The sequence below is a fragment of the Chrysochloris asiatica genome, unplaced genomic scaffold (genome assembly GCF_000296735.1).
Source record: "Chrysochloris asiatica unplaced genomic scaffold, ChrAsi1.0 scaffold00003, whole genome shotgun sequence".
In the NCBI taxonomy this organism is placed as follows: Eukaryota; Metazoa; Chordata; class Mammalia; order Afrosoricida; family Chrysochloridae; genus Chrysochloris; species Chrysochloris asiatica.
This window is the reverse complement of record NW_006408521.1, coordinates 17,343,082-17,363,338: the sequence shown is the minus strand read 5'-3', so window position 1 is coordinate 17,363,338 and position 20,257 is coordinate 17,343,082. Positions and strand designations below refer to the sequence as shown.

At 36.7% G+C, this 20,257-nt stretch overlaps 1 protein-coding gene across 1 annotated transcript in view; it reads right to left on the bottom strand.

Moving 5' to 3' along the window:
* Positions 1-20,257, bottom strand: part of BTAF1 (BTAF1 RNA polymerase II, B-TFIID transcription factor-associated, 170kDa) — a 122,028-nt gene that overhangs the window by 14,002 nt on the left and 87,769 nt on the right. The window contains exons 20-30 of the mRNA XM_006831136.1: positions 18,354-18,780; positions 16,477-16,667; positions 14,604-14,757; positions 14,072-14,181; positions 12,140-12,341; positions 10,781-10,929; positions 9,905-10,057; positions 9,560-9,681; positions 9,310-9,477; positions 7,027-7,104; positions 6,765-6,894 (exon numbers count right to left, since the gene is read on the bottom strand). Of these exons, the coding sequence (XP_006831199.1) occupies positions 6,765-6,894; positions 7,027-7,104; positions 9,310-9,477; positions 9,560-9,681; positions 9,905-10,057; positions 10,781-10,929; positions 12,140-12,341; positions 14,072-14,181; positions 14,604-14,757; positions 16,477-16,667; positions 18,354-18,780 (1,884 nt within the window). The remainder of the gene's footprint in view (positions 1-6,764; positions 6,895-7,026; positions 7,105-9,309; positions 9,478-9,559; positions 9,682-9,904; positions 10,058-10,780; positions 10,930-12,139; positions 12,342-14,071; positions 14,182-14,603; positions 14,758-16,476; positions 16,668-18,353; positions 18,781-20,257) is intronic.

The following is a 20,257-nucleotide window of genomic DNA, read 5'->3' as shown; positions in this document are numbered from 1 at the left end:
GCAGTTTGAAACTACCAGCAGTTCCGCCGGAGAAAGATGAGGCTTTCTGCTCCTGTAAAGATTTATAGCCTCGGAAACCCTGTACAGGGTCACTATGAGTCAGTTCCGACTCCACGGCACATAACCACCACCACCAAGTCTTACATGGTGTGAAAAAATTCAGGTCGGTATCCTTAAAAAAAAAAAGTATTCTGTTTGAAGGATATTACGTTCTCTCCATCAGAATAAGCTTGGCGCACAGTGTCAGTAGGGTACAACTGGCATATATGATACCCTACACTATGGTGCTGTAGAATAAGCACTGGACTGTTAACCACATGGTTGGAGGTTCAAAGTGACCAGCTGGTCCTCAGAAACACTACACAAGGTTGCTGTGAGTCAGAGCTGACCTGATAGCACTTAGTTTTTCATACAGAGACAGTACATATGAAGAGACTTCCAGTAAGATGGTGGAGTAGGCAGATGCAATACATGAACCCTCTACAACTAAGATATGAGAGACCAAATGAATTAGCTATTGTTGTTAAATGCTGTCACGTCGGTTCTAACTCATAGCGATCCTATATAGGCAAGGAACAGCTGATAGGTTTGAACTGTTTGAACTGTTAACTCTACGATCAAGCTGACTTTGCGGTCCAGTGCTTATCCTACAGTGCCATGGAAACAGAGAAAGAAAAGTTGAGCAGGGACAGGGAGAAAAGGATGACAAACTGCTGAACAGCCAGCCAGCCCGATGCAGCATGATCATCCTGAACTTTTGAGAGCAGCTTTGGCAACAGAAGTGGCCTGGCAGAGCAGATTCACACAGGCTATGGTAAATGTGTGATTTCTTTTTCCCAATGCTCCCCTAGTGACCAGAGGTGTGACCAGCTCCACCCTGACCCACCCCCAGTGGACACTGCTCTCCAGGAGCCAAATGGTTGGGAGCTACGCCAGTGTGAGGCCGGGGGCATACTTCACTGCTTTCGTGCTTGGATTCAGGTGGGCTTTGCTCCAGACCTACATTTTTAACCAGTCACCATGCTCCTAACTGCCTGGTGGTCCTAGCAGACACTCCATCAAGGGCCTCCATGAACTATAGAATGCTCTGAACACAGATAACACCTAGGCTGATGAGAAGTCCATCTAGCTAGAAACTCGGCCATCACATCCCTCACACACCTAACTACTGAACTCCTTGGCTTGCAAGAGCGCCCCACCCCCAGCGTTTTCTCCTTTAAGTCCAACAGCTGCACTGTTTGTTGTTGTTGTTTTGGGTTTGCTTTTTACCTTTGTTGTTTCATTATTTTTTAGAATTCTTCTCCTTTATTTCCATTCTCTTGAATTTTATCCTTTCTATCTCTGCTTTTGTTTTTCTTTCTTTTTCTTTTCTTATATTTCTTGCTGACCCTTCTACTTTTCCTTCCCTTATAATTGCCCTTTCTTTTTTCACCTTCCTTTTCTCTATTTTTTTAAGTGTTCTTTTATTTTATTTTCTCTTATAACTCAACAGTCCTGTCCCTTTTTATGTTTTTACTTAGTGTATTTTTTTCTGGTTGCCGCCTGCTTTTTTTCATTTTACTCCTTTATTATTTTCTCCTTTCATTGTTGGCTAGTTGGTTGTTCATTTCTGTTTTGTTTACTGTTGTGTATGTTCTCCTCTTTCCTACCTGACAGGAGTTACCCAGCAAGCCCATACAGCCCAGCAACAACCAGATCCTCTGTAGCTCCACTCACTTGGTAAGACCAATGCTAACTTCGATATCACCTGATAATCAGTAGACAATAGCCAACACCAGCCAAACTCACCCTAAACTGTGGTGCACAAATGGAGAACAGAACACACGCTTCCATTTTCTAACTAAATCCACAAGATACAGTTGGTATGAGCCTACGAACATTATCAACATAGAAACATCAATTAAATACAAATATGGAAACACCACAATGTCCTGGAGACAGCTCACATGAGATAAAATCACAGACCCTGAGACCAGAGGAACTGATGGTGCCTAGCTGCCACTACTAACTGCTGTGAATGGGATCACATTAGAAGGTCTTGGATACAGCGGCATAATGTGTGGAACCAAACTCTACACTCTTTAAAAAAAAAAAAAAAGACCAGACTTACAGAAAGAAACTGGCCCTTGACCAAGTTAACATAAAAATTCTAAAGAGTGGTCTTTGGACTGAGAAACAACAACCTGAGACTGCCATACCCAGAACTCAATCCAAATATGGAAGTATTTTAAGTAAAATAAGCCTAAAAGACTGAAAAAAAAGGGAACTAGAGATAGTAACGTATAATGATGTTAACTACAAAACAGAGGGAATAGTATAGATATAGAACTTCCAAATGGCAAGAAAGTCCAAGTCAACTTCAAGATAAAATAATAAAAAATTATTACAGGGTACTTCAAAGAAAAGTAATACACATGTACATCAAAATAAAAAAACGAAGAGCTAAAGGATTTAGCATACATTATTAACACACCAGAAATGCAAATGGAAAGAAAACACACAAAATGAACTCAGCATAGATAATTATGCAAAACAAAGAATCCATTAGCACCATACATACACACAAAAACAAACAGAAAAATTACTGACTCATAGCGATCCTATACAGGGTTTCCAAGGCTGTAAATCTTTGTTGTTGTTGTTGTTGTTATATGCCGTGGAGTTGGTTCTGACTCATAGCGAGCCTGTACAGGGTTTCCGAGGCTATAAATCTTTACAGGCGCAGAAAGCCTCATCTTTCTCCCACAGCATGGCTGGTAGTTTCGAACTGCTAACCTTAAGGTTAGCAGCCTGATTCGTAATCACTACGCTACCAGAGCTCCTTCAATTTACTTTAATCAATTCATACCTATTGACAATTACACTGAATATAAATGGATTAAATGTACCAGTCAGCAGACTGGATTAACAAAGCAGGATCCTTCAATAAGCTAACAAAAAGAGGGAAACCGCCTAAATGCCCATTAACAGAAGAATGGTTACAAAAACTTTGGAATATACACACAATGGAATACTATAAAACGTTAAAGAATGATGAATCTGTGAAACAACTCACAATCTGTTGAACCTAGAGGACATTATGCTGAGTGAAATTAGCTACTCACTAAAGGAGAAATAACTGTATGTTGTATTAAGTTTTTTTAAAAAAAAAGATTTTTTGATAAAATCAACTATGATGGCTAAGCTAAGGGAGCTTGGGGGGAGGAAAAATCATTTACAGACTAGAAGGCAGACACATGTTAACATGGGTGACATGGCAGGCAATATACACCAAGAGGGAGGTTAGCAGAGGAAAGATGAAGGTACTGGGAGACACAGGAAGGAAGGCAGTAAAGTGAACTGAAGTGAATTACAACCATATCATGAAACAAAACATAGGATTTGTTGAAATGTAAAAATGATCTGCTCTGTAAGCCTTCACTCAGTTCACAATAAAAAGTTGGAAAAAAAAACATTTACAAAGAGAAAAAATTGCACAAATGACCAAATGAGACTAAGATGTAGAGCCAGATATTTTTGAAGAAAAACAGATAATAGAACTAACTGAAGAATTTAAAAGAAGGCTATTTAGGTACCTTCAGAGGACTGACAGAAATGCAAATTTTGTAATAATATAAAACCTGCAATTATAAATCAAGAAGTTAATACTAAGATTTCAGAAATGGACTAAGATTGAAAGGATAAAGGAGTAGATTTGAAACAATGGAAGCCCAAATCAGTAAACTTTTAGATAAACCTTTCAATATTTGTATGCTAGAAGAACAATCAGAAAAAAGAATGAAAAAATCTCTAGAGAGCCCAAGAGTTCTGTGGGATACCATGAAAAGGAATAACTTAGGGGTGACTGGAATTCCAGAACTGGAAGAGAAAATTGTCAGCGAGTTGTTGGAAGAAAACATCATGAAAGATGAGGAAGAAAACATCATGAAAGATGAGAAGCTAAGCATACAAGAAATTGAAGAGCCCCACACAAGGCAAAAAGAAAATCACCAAGACATCATATCAAGCTTCCCAAAATCAAAGAAAAGGAAAGAATTCTGAGAGCAGCTTGGGAAAAATTAATTTACCTACAGAGGAGAAGCAATAGCACTAGGCTCTGATTTCTCAGCAGAAACCATGCAAGTGAGAAGGTGATGGGGAAGACATATAACTCTGAAAGAAAAAAACTGCCAACCAAGAATCATACTCAGCAATGCTATCCCTCATATATGGTGAAATTAGGACATTTCCACATAAACAGACCAACTTTACAAGAAAACTACTAAAGGATGTTCTTTGGACTGAGAACCAACAATAGCATACAACCACCTGAGATTAACATATATGACAATACCACCCAGAACTCATTCCAGATACAGAAGTATTAAAGTAAAACAAATGTACAAGACTGAATACAGGGAACTAGAGATATCAATTTCTAATGAAGTCAATTAAAAAGCAAAAAGAAAAACTAGTGTAGGCACATTGTTGTTGTTGTTAAATGCTGCTACAGCTGAGTAGGTTCTAACCCATAGCGAACCTGAACCATCGACATTGAATTTCAAATGACCTTGCAGTTCAGTGCATTAACCCTCAGTGCCACACGAGGGCTCCAGTGTGATTATGTTGTTGTTAAGGTGCCATCGAGTCGGTACCGACTCATAGCTACCTTATGCACAGCAGAACGAAACACTGCTTGATCCTGGGCCAACCTCACTACTGTTGCCACGCTTGAGTCCATCAATGCTGCTACTTGGCCAATACATCTCGTTGGGGGTCTTCCTCTTTTTCTCTGACCCTTACTAAACATGATAGCCTTCTCCAGCGACTGGTCCCTCCTGACAATATGTCCAAAGTATGAGAGATGAAGCTTGGCCATCTTGACCTTCAAGGAGCACTCTGGCTTCACTTCTCCCAAAACAGACTATTGGTTCTCTTGGCATCCCATGGCACTTTCAATATTCTCCTCCAAAACTGTAACTCAAATGCATCAATTCTTTTACGGTCTTCCTTATTTATTGACCAGGTTTCACATGCATATGGGGTTACTGAAAATACCATGGCTTGGGTCAGGCACAAGTCAAGCTGTCATCTTTGCTCTTCAACACTTTAAAAAGGTCTTGTTTAGCACATTTGCCTAATGCAATACGTCGTTTGATTTCTTGACAACTGCTTCCATGAGTGTTGATAGCTGATCCAAGAAGTGAAGTCCTTGACAACTTCAATCTTTTCTCTGTTGATAAGAATGTTGTTTATTGGTCCAGTGGTGAGGATTTTTGTTTTCTTGACACTGAGATGTAATCCATACCGAAGGCTGTGCTCTTTGTTCTTCATCAGTAAATGTTTTAAGTCCTCTTTCGACAAGCAAGGTTGTATCTATCATCTGCATATCACAGGTTGTTAATGAGTCTTCCTCCAATCCCAATGCCATGATTTTCTTCATATAACCCAGTTTATCGGATTATTTGTTCAGCATACAGGATGAATAAGTACATTGAAAGAAAACAACCATGTCACACACCTTTCTTAATTTTAAACCATTCAGTGTTCCTATGTACTGTTCAAACAGCTGCCTCTTGGTCCATGTACAGAATCCTTATGAGCACAATTAAGTGTTCCGGAATACTCATACTTCACAATGTTGTCCATAGCTTGTCATGATCCACACAATTGAAAGCCTTTGCATAGTCAATAAAGCACAGGTAAACATCTTTCTGATCCATACAATCTAGAACTTCAAAGTAGTGAGAAGTCTACTTCAAGTACATTTCAAGATAAAATGCTGTTTTAAATGGGAAGAAAATAAATTAAAGGACGACCTTAAAGATAACATACCTGCACATCAAAATAAAAAAAGGAAAAAATCAGAAAGATTTAGTAAACACTAATAGAAATGAAGAAAAAAGAAAACCCACAAACAAAATGGATTAAACGCATCAGTCAAGTGATGGAGTAGGAGAATGGATAAGAAAACAGGATCCTTCACTATGCTGTCTATAAGAGACACATATAAAGACAAATAAACTAAAAATCAAAGGATGGAATTAACAAATCTTGATAATTCAAGCCAAATGATTTTTTTTTTTCTTCTTTATAAAAATGAACCTTTTCTTTTGATAAATTTAGAAGGGCTCGTAATTTTCTCTTTTGTGGTCATTAAAACCCATTGTATTTACTTAATGGACAGAACGCTCATATAGTAGTCTACCACCAAAAATAACCTCTGAAATAAAATTTTTTTAATGCAGAAATAACATCAATTCTTAAGAGTTGGAAGGAACCTTAGAGATCACTTTGTTTTTACCCTTTCACAAACAAGGTTAGTCTTCCCATTATAGTTGGCTATCTAGACTAGGTGTGAACATTTCCAACAAAGTTGAGTTCCTCTGGAGGACAACAGACTTTCTCAAAGGTGTCTAAAAGACAACCATGTACTACCCATTTCTTTCCACTTCCTTTTCTAAGATCAACTTCTACAATTGCTTCCCTTCAATCAAACTCTTGAAACATTTACTTATACCTCTGAATCAGCTCAAGCTGACTGGTTTAATAATATGGAAAGTGACTGACCAGTACAGAATAGGGTGTCACTAATCTCCCCCATACTTTGGACACAAACCTTTTATTTAAATATACTAAAATGACACTCAAAACATGCTTTTCAAAACCTGGCCTGTTCAGCCTAAAAACTAACTTCTCTTCTTTAATTCTGTCAAATAGCAAATATACTCTCCCATCCACATAGCAAATATAAAACCACAGGAAGTATAGAAAATTATAATTACCTGAATTGGTGTTCCAGAAAGTATAATCCTGTAATTAGCAGTCAGTTGTTTAACTGCTTTTGACAATTTTGTCTTCCCATTTTTAATGACATGGCCTTCATCAAGAATGCAATAGTTAAATTTAATATTTCTAAAGGAGAAGAAGTAGACATTTTCAGCATCTTTTTCTGTATGTCAGAATAAATATAAAGACTCTGAGATGAAAAATATTAAAACATCTTTAAATTTGATAGTGTCTTTCTAAAGAAAAATTTATTCTCACCTAAAGAAATCTATGTCATTCCTCACAACATCGTATGAAGCCACTATCAGATTATGCCTCTTTACTTGCTGCTGTAACCTTTATTAAAAAACAAAAAACAGGAAACATGCAAAGTTTGTAATGCAGACAATTTTAAAGGTGAAAACCACAGGTGCCCATCAAATAAGGTGATTTCAATCTGACTGCTAAAACCCAACATTCCCTTCCGTTTACTTTGTAATTATGGCCTTGCTACCTGGAGGCCATTCTTTTAAAAAAAAAAAAACTTTTACTGTGAATTGAGGTAAAGGTTTACAGAAGAGATCATTAGTTTTATATTCAGTGAATTATACACTTTGTTTCAACTCAGGGATTGCAATGAAGGCCATGCTTTTTATGACTTGGTTCTCTTGCCCTAGTAAAAATGTGGTTGTTGTTGTTAAGTGCCATTGAGTTCAAGCTGGTGAGCTTGAACCACTAACCTTGCAGTTCAAACGGCTTTGCAGTCTGGGGCATTAACCCATAGCGCCACGCCAAGATTTCAAAAATGTGGTAGAAATATTTAATTGCCAACATCTATCTCTTCCTTGGGGCACAACTTCCTCACTGCTGCATGATACCCTGGCAAGGGGGGTTGGCTATCAATCACATGTCCCCATGATCACCAAAGAGCTCAAGAGGCATTTGAACCAAGTTGAGCTAGTCACAGTATTTTGACTACAAGGCTGGTTTAGAGGCATGACTGTCTTCAGTACAGATACCATCACGATGGGAAAGAAAGAGAAGATTGCCTGTTAATATAGTTGCTAAAAAAAAAAAAAGGAGGGAGTGGGTCTCATCTTTTCCCCACAGAGTGGCTGGTGGGCTCAAAACATTGACCTTGAGTTTCTGTACTCTAAAGTTAAACAGATACAAATAGAACAATTTATGCAGAAGAGGGAGTAAAGGTAATCTAAGTTGGTCTGAAGCAAGAATCCACTCCTGAAATTCCCGGTTAATAAAGTTCCTGTTTGCTTGAGCTAGTTTGACTTGAGTTTCTATCACTTATAAATGAAAAAAGTTCTAATTAAGAAAAATCTCACAGTAAAAGAATGCAAGCTTTTGAGCTGCCAGAGTTCAAATCATTCCTCTGCTCACTTAACTGGGAAAATGTAATCTTAGACCAAAGAGCCTCATGCCTTAGAGTATTCACCTATAAAATGGGAACAGTAATAGTACTTGCACCTCATAAGGTTACTGTGAGAATACTTAGAGGGACTTCAAAAAGTTTGTAGACAAATGGAATTAAAACAAAGAACTTTTTCATGAACATTCTGAATACCCTCATATGTGTTAAATCAATTGCTATAGAGCTGATTCCAACTCACTGCAACCGCATGTGTGTCAGAGTATAACTGTGTTCCATATGGTTTCCAATGGCCGATTTTTTGGATATAGACTACCTACCAGGCCTTTCTTCTAAGGTGTCTCTGGGTGGGCTCAAAATGCCAAACTTTCAGTAAGCAGCCAAGTATGTTAAATGTCTGTACCCAGAGACTCCCAATAGATGTTGTTAAATGCCTGACATTGAATTTGTTCCGTCTCACAGTGACCCTGTATAGGGTTTGCAAGGCTGGAAGTCTTTTGCAGGAGCAGCAAGTCTCATCTTTTCCCCACAGAGTGGCTGGTGGGCTCAAACCATTGACCTTGAGTTTCACAGCCTAGTGCTTATTCTACAGAGCTTAGTATTAATACAAAAAGGTAGAAAATCCATGGACTAATCAGCAATCTAGGATAATCCAAGCTTTAAAATATAAACTGAAATCAATAAGCGTCAACATAAAAGTGTATTTTGGGAGCATAAGAAATGTACCAGTTACAGGAAGGGAGTAAGCTTGCTATGACCAAAGCAGCTAGAGTAGTCTTTGTGGACCCAAAGCAGGTGACTTGAGAGATAAACATGGGGAAAGGGCGAGTCACAGGGCAAATGGAAGTTCTTACAAAAGTGGAGAAGAATGAGAATAGAAGAGAAACAGAGAAACTATAATCACATGGCTCCCAAATGCGGCAGTCATAGTGTATTCCTGCGTTCTGAGTTGTCAGCACCAAAACTCAGGAAGTCCAACTGACAGTCCAATGGCTACAGCCCTTGGAGCCTCACTGCGTATATAACTTTACAATGTACACTCACGTTCTTAGATAAACTGAGTAAGGTTCTATGTTTTGCAACCCAAAACAGCTAACTAGAACCTCTACTCTGTTTAAATAAATTTAACTCTACCAAAAACTAAAGATTAAAATTTTTTTCAGTTGTACAGCTCTTACCTTATTCTTTCAGTGGGCGGTCCAGTGTAGTGCAATGGGTTTAGATATTCTCTGGAACAGAATTTACCCACTTCATCCACCCAATGACCTGTTAATGTTGGTGGGCAAACTACCAACGAAGGAAGTGGCATACACTCTGCCAATTTTGATCTTGCATATTCCTGGGCCCTTTACAACAAAACACAATTACCAGCTTATTTACATTTCCCAGAATCTAAAAGCCTTATTTTAAATCAATATTTTCAATTACCTGTGGCAATGATCTCCTGCTAAAATGCAGATAGACTGTAAAGTTTTTCCTAAACCCATGTCATCGCACAGAATTCCATGAAGTTTGTATTTATTAAGGAATGCTAACCAGTTCACACCATCCTGTAAGGTTAGGGAAAGAAAGAAAAACCATAAATGTAAACAGATTATAAAAAAATCTAGTTGTAAAAAAATGTATCTGGACAGACTAAAGAGCTATACTTTTACAATCAAAAGAGAAATGGGAAGAAGACACTAAACACAACATGTTACCAAATCAATTCTGAATGCACTTCAAGGTAAACTTAAAAAGTCACTACTCATATTTGTAAGTACAAAACATTACCTGCTGATATTTTCTGAGTTCAGCATTGATTGGTACTGGAATTTTATAATTTTCTAATTTTTTCCCATCTAACAACTGCTCCAAAAAATGACGCTCCTTGGCTTTCAACTGGATTAATTCTTCTGACATGTTTGGAGGGTCTGGAATACCTGCCTAAAATGATTATTTAAAAGTATATTAAAACTATTTACATAACAAATTGTTTTATCCTGAGATGTACCAAATAATGTCAAGTCTTATCAAAATTAAATGTAGACAAAAAGTAATTTAAAGCTTAATCCAAAACCAAACCCACTGTCAACAATTCAACTCCAATTTATAGTGACCCTGTATAGTTTCCAAGGCTACACATTTTTATCGGAGCAGAAAGTCTCATCTTTCTCCGGAAGAGTGAGGAGTGGCTAGTGGGTTTGAACTGATCTGGTGGTTAGCGATCCAATACTTATCCACAACACCATGAGAGCTCCTAGTTAAGAAATAACGTAGGACTCCTGGTGTGGCACTGTAGGATCCACACTGGACTGCGAACCAGAAGGTCAGTGGTTCAAACCCACCAGCTGCTTCTTGGAAACCCTATACAGGGTCGCTCTGAGTTGGAATCAACTCCATGACATTTAACAACAACAACATAGTTTTTAAAGAAACAAGTAGAGTTTAAAAAATATGACAGGTGTCAGTAATACTACTAAGTTAAAAGATTTCAGATATTTTAAAGGACAGTTACAATTTAATTTTCTCATACAATGATGAATGTAAAACTGATGATATTCTCTGTAAACCTTCACTCCATTCACAATAAAAGGCTAAAAAAATTTACAACTATGATGAATAAAGTTATAGAAACATGAAAACCATAAACCAGGTATTGTCACTTACCTCAAGTGGCATGAGTCTAATTAGAGTAGCAAAGCACTGCGTAGCCATGAATCTTACACTGTCTGTCTGATCACTCATTCTTCCCAAAACAGGCACAACTAAAAGTACAATATATGGAATGATACCAACATCCAGTTGTTCCATTACACCTGAGTAAGTGATTAAGGAAAGTCCAAATGGCTGTGATGTAAATGTCTGCTCAAACAAATTGATATACCAAGACTATAACTTACGAAACAAGTGCTTCATTTTTCGTCTGCATTGTAAGGGAACAGATTGACCACATTCATATAATTGAATCTATATGAGCATTTGTACACTGTTACAACTTTGTAAATATGTAACTTTCCATGATTATGAATACAATGTTTTTCATCTTAGAAAGACTGACCAATAAGATTTTTTTTAAGCAGCAAATTCCTTCCAGCTTCTAGAATTCCACTGTCAAAATAAAGTGAGTTGTATGCACAGAGTATTCAGTGTCACTCAGAGATCAATTCCAAATTTCCTACCAGGATCTCTGGTAATCATTACCATGTATGAACCCCAAAGTTTCTGCTGAATTGATTTTCACCATCTTTCTTGTTCTTAGAAATTATCTTTGATAATTAAAATATACCAAAATACCAAAGGTGATGCCTATATATATATCCAATTTTCTGGTACTTTTGGTCATTTTCCCTTTTGACAGTGAACAAAGGTTGGACCTAACATATTTATAAATAGAGACCACTTGCACAGTACCTGAGTCATGTCAACCAGATGTGAGTATAAACCAGTTGTGAGGCACTGGTGGCTTAGCAATAGCAACCTCACTTTCCCTGGAGGAGAACTGGGCTTCATTACGAGCCAGGCTACCTCTGGAGTAGATACCACCCATCCGTTAGTGAAAGCCTGCCATGTTACTATGATGCTGAATAGATTTCTGCAGAGCTTCCAGATGGAAATGAACTAGAAAGAAAGGCCTGGCCATCTGCTTATGAAAATCAGCCAACAAAAACCCTAAGGATCACAAAGATCCAATCTGCAAGTGACCACAGGGACAGTATGGGACCAGGCATTATTCCTTTTCGTTGTTTAAGGTGGGGGCAGACTCAATGGCAGCTAACAATAAACCAATTTGTAAGCAAATATACAGTTCATAAAGTTATTTCTGCCAATTAAGAAAATCTTAAAATTAGTAGTAATTCTTCAAACGCTTTCAATAAAAATTTTCTTAATAAAAAATTAAAAGTAGTTTATGGAACAAGGCAGGTTATTTATGTATACTAGTCTGAATAACTAAATCAATTCTATTTTATTCTTCCTTAGATAAAATTAATATACTTCCGAACATTTCTACAGAATATAAAAGGATACAGGCAAGTGCTTCTATTGCACCCTCTTGTTTGATATTGTCATCAATTGCCCCCAGCCATGGAAGAACCTTCTCCAAAAAAATATTCATTGTTTTCATGGTAGCTATTTTGCTCATGACTCCCACACAACGAGCAGCCATGTGCCTCACTGCAGTGCTGGGATACTGAAGGCACATATAAAGATGAGGCAAATGCTGTACCAACTAAAAACAAAAAGTATAAAGCAATTAGAATGCTCATTACGGAATCTACTGTTTTAATGTAACTATAATAGCTCACAAACAGCTCTGGTAGCATAATGGTTACAAGGAGATATGCTAACCTCAAGGTCAGCAGTTCGAAACTAGATGTTCCAAGGGAAAAAGATAAGGCTTTCTGCTCCCATAAAGATTTACAGCCTTGGAAACCCTATGCAGGCTCGCTATGAGTTAAAACTGACTCCACAGCATACCACCACCACAATAATACCTCACAAGGTGCTCTGGTGGCGTTGTGGGTTATGAATTGGGCTGCTAACTGCAAGGTCAACAGTTCAAGTCCACCAGCTGTTCCTTGGGAGAAAGAACTTTCTGTTCCCATACTTGATTTATATAGCCTTGGAAACCCTATGTGACCCAGGTTCGCTATGAGTCAGAACTGAGTCGATGGCACACAACCACAATAGCTCATACTCTGAAAGCTTCTCAATATTCTAAGCGACTCTGAATCCTTGAATATCTCCAATTACCTCAAACCACTGTCTGTGAAAATATCCTTAGTAGAAAATTGATCTAAATCTAAACTAAGGTATCATAACTTTAAAAAATAAAAGAAATGTAAAGAACTTCTACCCTGTTGAAAACCCTCGTCTGGCATCTAGGAACACTCAAATGATTTTTAAAATTAACAGGGAACACATCACAAAGCAATTGCAAGATGCTCTACTGGAGCTGGAAAACGAAACCAAACATCACTAGTTTCCTCAATTTGGTAGCACTTGCTCAAGTAGGTACATGTTTTTTTTTTTTTAGTAAGTGTATTGATTTTGTTCTAGGTACCATACCTGATAGATAGTTCCCATTTTAACTTTGTTACTAAACAAAGGTGTTTAATAATGCCATATATCTACTATTATTAAAAGTCTACTGTATGCAACACTAAGATTATTGTTGATGAGAGGTGAGTGTCTGCTTAATGGTCAGACTAGCCTCACAGTTCATCTGAATGCTTTTTGCTGATCATGGATGTATTCTGTGCCTACTTTACTAGCAAATTTTAACAAGTAAAAGGACATGCTTTATTACTACATAAACAGAGAAACTTCATTATGTTTTTCTAGATTCCTCTTTTTATGTTAGATACAAACAAAATTGGCAGTAGTAATCTACAATGCTGTAAAATGCTGAGAGTTCACTGTGACAAGTGTATGGAAGTAATACTGCTCTCTAAAACCAGATAATTCTCTATTTTCTACTTCCCCCCTTTTGCCAACTCTTTTGTAATAATATATTTTGGGTCAATAACCACAAACAAGTCTTCTATCTGCCACTGATGGACCTTAAACGCAGGTGTCTTCCCTCTACCTTATACTTATTGTAAAAGAAGTCTTATTACCTGTGCTTTCCCTTTGTTGAAATTCTAATAAGATAATGGGATGATAAAAGCAAAGAATGCAATTTTCCTCCTGTTCACCCCTGGTCATCAGAGCTCTGACCCTATTACCCCACATTCTGAGCTCCCAAAATGGGTTTCCTATCATGCATGCACCCAGATCTGCCTCAAAGCCCACAACAGTTGTGCTGTCAGTAAAGGAAGAATCTAGTTATCCCATATAAAAGAAAATTGCAAATTACTAGGGATAACATCAAAGTTGCATTTTTCCAGTCTTGCAAGATTTTTTAATAAGGCTATCTATTTAATCAGAAGAAATACTACACTTGCATTAGTTAGTTACCAAAGGATGAAGCTCAAAATCCATTGAAGTTGCTGCTGTTTCAAAAACTTGCAGAGAATTCACCAATTCTTGGGCAGGGCCATCTCCCTTTTCCAGGAGGGACTTTCCATCTATTAAAAATATTTTTTTAAGTCTGTATCACCTTGCAAATAAGCGTTCCAAGTCTAGAGCCCACAAAAACTTTCAGCACCTTCCCACCTAGTATGAGAGTGTTACGCTTTTTAAGCAAAATTAAATGCCATGACCTGATTTAAATCAAGTGCTGCAGTGCTGCATTTAAAGCAACCAGAGAAGTTTAACACAATGATCCATATCAAATACTTCTTTTTAAGTAAAAGAGAACATTAAAAGCAAAAAAGTATATAGAATGATATGGAATGAAATCAAAGTAATGTTTTTATCATCAACCTTCCATGTTAAAACTTACCAGTTTGATTCAGGATAAATAGATACAGGCATTTTTATTTTATAAAGATACACTTAATTGATATACAATGCAATTTTTTTTAAATGCAGAAAAATAGGTATATACCAAAATGATCTATGTCAATTGTATTCCTTAATGGGCCAATCATAGCATCCCAGAGATGTGGCAACTTCACTGTCATTTCGTCACCAAAATATTTCACTATAGTTGTCAAGGCAAACTCAGCTCCTCTCCGTTGTACCAGATAAGGCTTCTGAGCCTAAAATTAATTTAAATGTCAAAAGCAGAATTTCAGAAAAGAGTGTAATATATTTGAACTTTCATAAAGAGAATTTAAAATTCATAATCTAAAAATTCAGTGATACCCATATGCATATTAGATACATTTATCATAACTACAGTCTTGTTGTGGCACTGCAGGATCAGTTTGAACCACAAGGTCAGTGGTTCAAACTCACCAGCTGCTCCTTGGAAACTCTATATAAGTTGCCATGGGTTGGAACCGACTCAACGGCACTTAACAACAACATAGTCCTGGTGTGGAGGTTCAAACTCACCAGTCATTACTTGGAAACCCTTTACAGAGTCGGTATGAGTCGAAACTGAGTTGATGGCACTAAACAGCAACACAGATATTTATCACTAAATTCCATTGTTGGAAACCCTGTGCAGGGTCGCTATGATTCGGAACATACGCGAAGCACTTAACATCATCTTAAAGCACATGTTTTAATTCTGCTACTTAAGTGACTATGTTGTTGTTGTTAAGTGTCAGCGAGTTGGTTCTGATTCATAGTGACCCTGTATAGCATTTCCAAGGAGCAGCTGGTGAGTTTGAACTGCCGGCCTTGTGGTTAGCAAGCCAGGGCTTATCCTACAGTACCACATGTGGATTACTCAGATAAATACCTTCTCATTCAGCAGTAACCAAAATCCATAAAACTGTCTCAAAAGAAAGAGATGTATACATATTTTGAAAATAATTTTTAAGTAGCAGAAGTATGCAAACCATAGATGTATAAATATAAAATCTCAGTAAATTAATTATAGGGAGATATTCAGTAGAAAAATCTTCATTTATGGAATTTTTCAGAAATACAAGTAGAGTAAGATTTTGTTAAAAAAATTAAAATAGACCTACATTATATAAAAATGTATTAAACATGTCTATTAGTATTACCTGTTTAGTTTAGCAATTCAGCTTTTTTGGTGAAAGATATGGAATTTACCTAACTAGAGGTTTGATTTCATTCTTAATATGATATTCAAAACCAAACACTTGTGATTGTGCTGGACTGCAAGGTCGGTTTGAACCGCAGGGCTGGCAGTTCAAACTCACCATCTGCTCCTCAGAAACCCTATAAGGTCGCTAGGAGTTGGAACTGACTTGACAGCACTTAATAACAACAACGTACTATAACAAAGAACAGGTATACCAGTGGAACAAAACTGAAAGCTGGATTAGACCCTCATATGAATGAAGCATGATATAAACTAGAGATACATGATAAATTTGGGGTAGAGAATAATTCAGTATGCTGTAGTGGACTAGCTGACTGTTCATGTATAGAAAAATAAGTTTAAATCCAACAGGTTGTTTAAAAGTCCGGTTGTTGTACGTAACTATTTTTCAACTTAAGAGGAATTTCCGACACTCACAGGACGACAGAAAAGGTAGTCTTCACTGTTACTTAACATAACTCAATGCTAACTTTTGTACCCACTATCAAAAGGGTGTCTTGCTTAGGAAGTTAACAAAGTGTAAAAATTACAAGAGCCATCAGAAATTTGAAGTTCGCAGTTTTTCTGGATAAAGCTATTGGTGTGGACTCTATATTAATCCCAGTCCTATCAGTTAAACATCTAAAAATAAAATTCTGCAATCTGATACGACAATTTCACATTTTTAGATTTGGGTCACATATTTGTTTAATAATCAGAGTATTTAAAAGAAAGACAAAAACAAAAATCTATTTACCTCATCAAGTTCAACAAGGATATTTCCACTACTTCCTGCAGGAAGATCTGCTATTTGAGCTTTGAGTGCTTTGGGAGTAGGACCTCGCCTACTTGTGATAGCAAAAGCAGCTTTCTGATGCCTATATAACGTGATTATACCTCTGTGTTTGGTGACGGTATGGTGCATTCCATCTTTTTCTGAGTTGGATCCTAGTAAGAAAGGAGTTAAATAACATTTTAATCATAATATAGGTAACAAAAATGTTTCCTGTGTCAGAAGCAATACAACATATTTTAAGACTGTCTTTTAACAGTATTAACCAGCTGTACCATGGGAGACAGATGAGGCTTTCGGCTCCCGTAAAGATTTACAGCCTCGGAAACCCTGTTCTGCAGGGTCCTATGAGTCGGAACCGACTACACGGCACACAACAACAAATAATTCTTAAGTTAAATGTTCTGATATTTATATATAACCATACCAAATATAATCAAAGTAGTAGAATATTATCAAAAAACACCACAAGAGTAATATACTTTAACTAAAACATAATAATTTAAAAAAAAATAATTTGTCTTGGTATAACAAACATTAATAATAATTTAAAAAAAAATAATTTGTCTTGGTATAACAAACATTAAACAGTACTTCAAACCAAGTTTTTCTAAAAGACATGTCCACAGTCATCATGAACTCAGAAAAAATTCACCCACTGACTGCAAAATACTGTTGGTTCACATAGCATTGTGGTTGATTGTTGTACATCATCAATTCTGTTCCTACTCCTAACAATTCTACATAGGGTTTCTGAGGCTGCAGATTTTCACGGAAGCAGAAAGCCTCAACTTCTGGTTAGCAGCCTAGTGTTTATTCTACTGTGCTATACCAGGACACATTAGGAGAGGAAATTTACCCTATTATATTTTTAAGATTTTAATATTCAAAATGGCTTTCTCTTCCAGATCTTTCATATTTTTCTCAAGATCTATATTGTGCCAAAAGTTGTGAATGTATTGCATGTTTCAAATAATTTCCTTTTCCCAAAATCTTGGATTAAGTCATGTGGAAAAACATTGGTTCTTCAATCAGTCTACAGAGAGTTCTCATTTTCTATATAACTTCTCCAGATGAAAATGGAGAAGTTATTTAAGTATTATTTGCTAAAGGTAACATAGTTCACTTATTTCATAATACATGCACTAAAATGCACAATTCATGGTGTCTTGCACAAAGTTGTGCAGTCATCACAATTTTAGAACAATTTCAATTTTGTACACCAGAAGTTTTATAAGAAAAGGTTTTCATTAAATACTTTTGATACAATGAAGTTTCTAGTTAATATAAACGCTGTCATCACGGTTTTGAAGAAGGTGAGGATAAACACCTGCCTCATAGATTTCAGTCCTGGTGTGGTGCTGTGGGTTAATGCCCTGGACTGCAAAGCTGGTTTGAACTACACGGTCAGCAGTTTTAAGTTTACCAGCTGCTCCTTAGAAACCCTATACAGGGTCGCTATGGGTTGGAACTGACTCAGCGGCATTTAACAACAATGCAGTTTAAAGGAGTCCTGGTATGGTGCTGCAGGATAAGCACTAGACCACAAGATCAGTTTGAACCAAAAGGTTGGTAGTTCTAAACTACTAGTCACTCCTTGGAAACCCTATACAGGGTTGCTAGGAGTCAGAACCAACTCAACAGCAATTAATAACAACACAGCTGAAGGAGGGATTATTAGCGGTATGTTCAAATTCTTGTGTTAGGGAGATTAGTTATAACTGAGTGTTTTTTCTCAAAATGGGTAACAGCTCTAACATGAATTGGATTTATGCTACAAGATAAATGAAAACAAATTTAAATAATTATTTCTCTACCCAAATGAAGGTTTAGACATGTACCTTTAGAATTCTCCTGGCCACTTTGTGTTGGTACCGGGCACATGACACAAGGAGTTAGATATGGGTCCACACAAAGTGAATTACAGAGGTTTTTAATGATCTTTGAGTTGGGACAGGGTGTCCTTGTTGTGCACTGCTGAAGCAGTTTGGCTATGCACTGAGCTGCATAGTTTTGCACTAGTGTATTCTCTTCCTTTTTAATTGTTTCCATTAATGGTTTTATGACTGGATTTAATTTCTCTGGAAGCTGCTGCAAGCTCACAACCGCGCACGCTGAGAAAGTGTGCACTCTCAACTGCAACACCTGCCACTCCTGGTTGGTCTCTGTAACGGTCATTTGGACCTGCTGACGTCTACTGTCTAACTGTTGTAACACTTGAGGATTTGAGTCAAAAGATGATGTGACTTCATTAAAAACAGTAGTGACCTATTAAAAATAAGAAAAAAACATTAATCTATCAGCCCCACGTACACTACAAATTTCTAGAGGGCTGACAAGCTTTTCTATTTTGATCGCAAGTTCTACAATATTTAGTATTGTTTTAACATTCAATTTAGTTAAACAAATGTCTATACTCTTTTGACTAAACTTTAAATCTCACATGATTTTGAATAGCAACATAATATTCAAAAAGAAACATTCTCAAGAAGAACAAAATTACCTGTTCAGTAGATCTAACGAGTCTGAAAATAGAACTCAATGCCCACATATTACTTTGGTGATATGAGAATGCTATAAGCAAATATAAACTGTTAATTAATACTTATAATCAGATCACTTTACAAGCTCCATTAAAAGACCATTCAACCCTTCTTTTAAAGATAGTTTTAGTAAGATACTATTCATAAACCGAAAATTCACCCACTTAAAACGCACAATTCATGGTGTCTTGCACAAAGTTGTGCAGTCATCACAATTTTAGAACAATTTCATTACTCCAAAGAGAAATCTATACACATTAAAATTACTCCTCATGTCCCTGGCTCCCCACCCCCAGCAACAAGCTTCTACTGATCTGTTTTTGATCTTTATAGATTTGACTATTCTAGACATTTCACATGAATGGATTCATACAATCTGTGGCCTTTTGTGATTGGTTTCTCTCACTTAGCATCATGTTTTCATGGCTCATCCATGTTGTAGCCTGTATTTGTACTTCCTTCCTTTTTATTGCTGAATAACATTCCATTATAGGAAGATACCACATTTTATTCATCCATCAGGTGATGGGTTATTTCTGTTTGTTGGCTACTATAAATAAGGTTGCTATGAACATTCATGTACCAGCTTTTGTGTGAGCATCTGTCTTCTAAATCATCATTTAAAAACTGCATAATGGCATACATTAACAAAAATGGCCCTGTTTGATAACTACAAACATAAAGAGCTTCCATCTATAAATCAAAGTTGATTAATTTTGGTCAGAAACGTCTGTAACGATATCCTTTGTTTAAATTTTTAAAACTTAGAAATTATTAATTCCTTTAGTAACACTGATGTTAGTCTTCATTATGGAAGACAAAAAAGCATGCACAAATAATACCTTTCATAAAATACCAAAGTTTCTAAGTTATCACCTGCTTGAACATGTTGATCTGCTCACCACTAAGAAAAAAGATCACATTTCACTTTTATTTTGTTTTGATGTTTTCCATACTTGAGTTTTGTACACAATTTATTTGAAGCAAGGTTTCACTACTGAAAGTCTGAAAACACTGCCCTAAATAACACATTGTTATTGTGCCGTGGAGTCAGTTCTGACTCATAGTGACCCTGTACAGGGTTTCCGAGGCTGTAAATCTTTACAGGAGCAGGATGCCTCATCTTTCTCCCGCAGAAATAATAACACATTATGCTTCTGTAAACTTTTAATGATTTTAGGTAACTGAGGAAAAGTTACCCC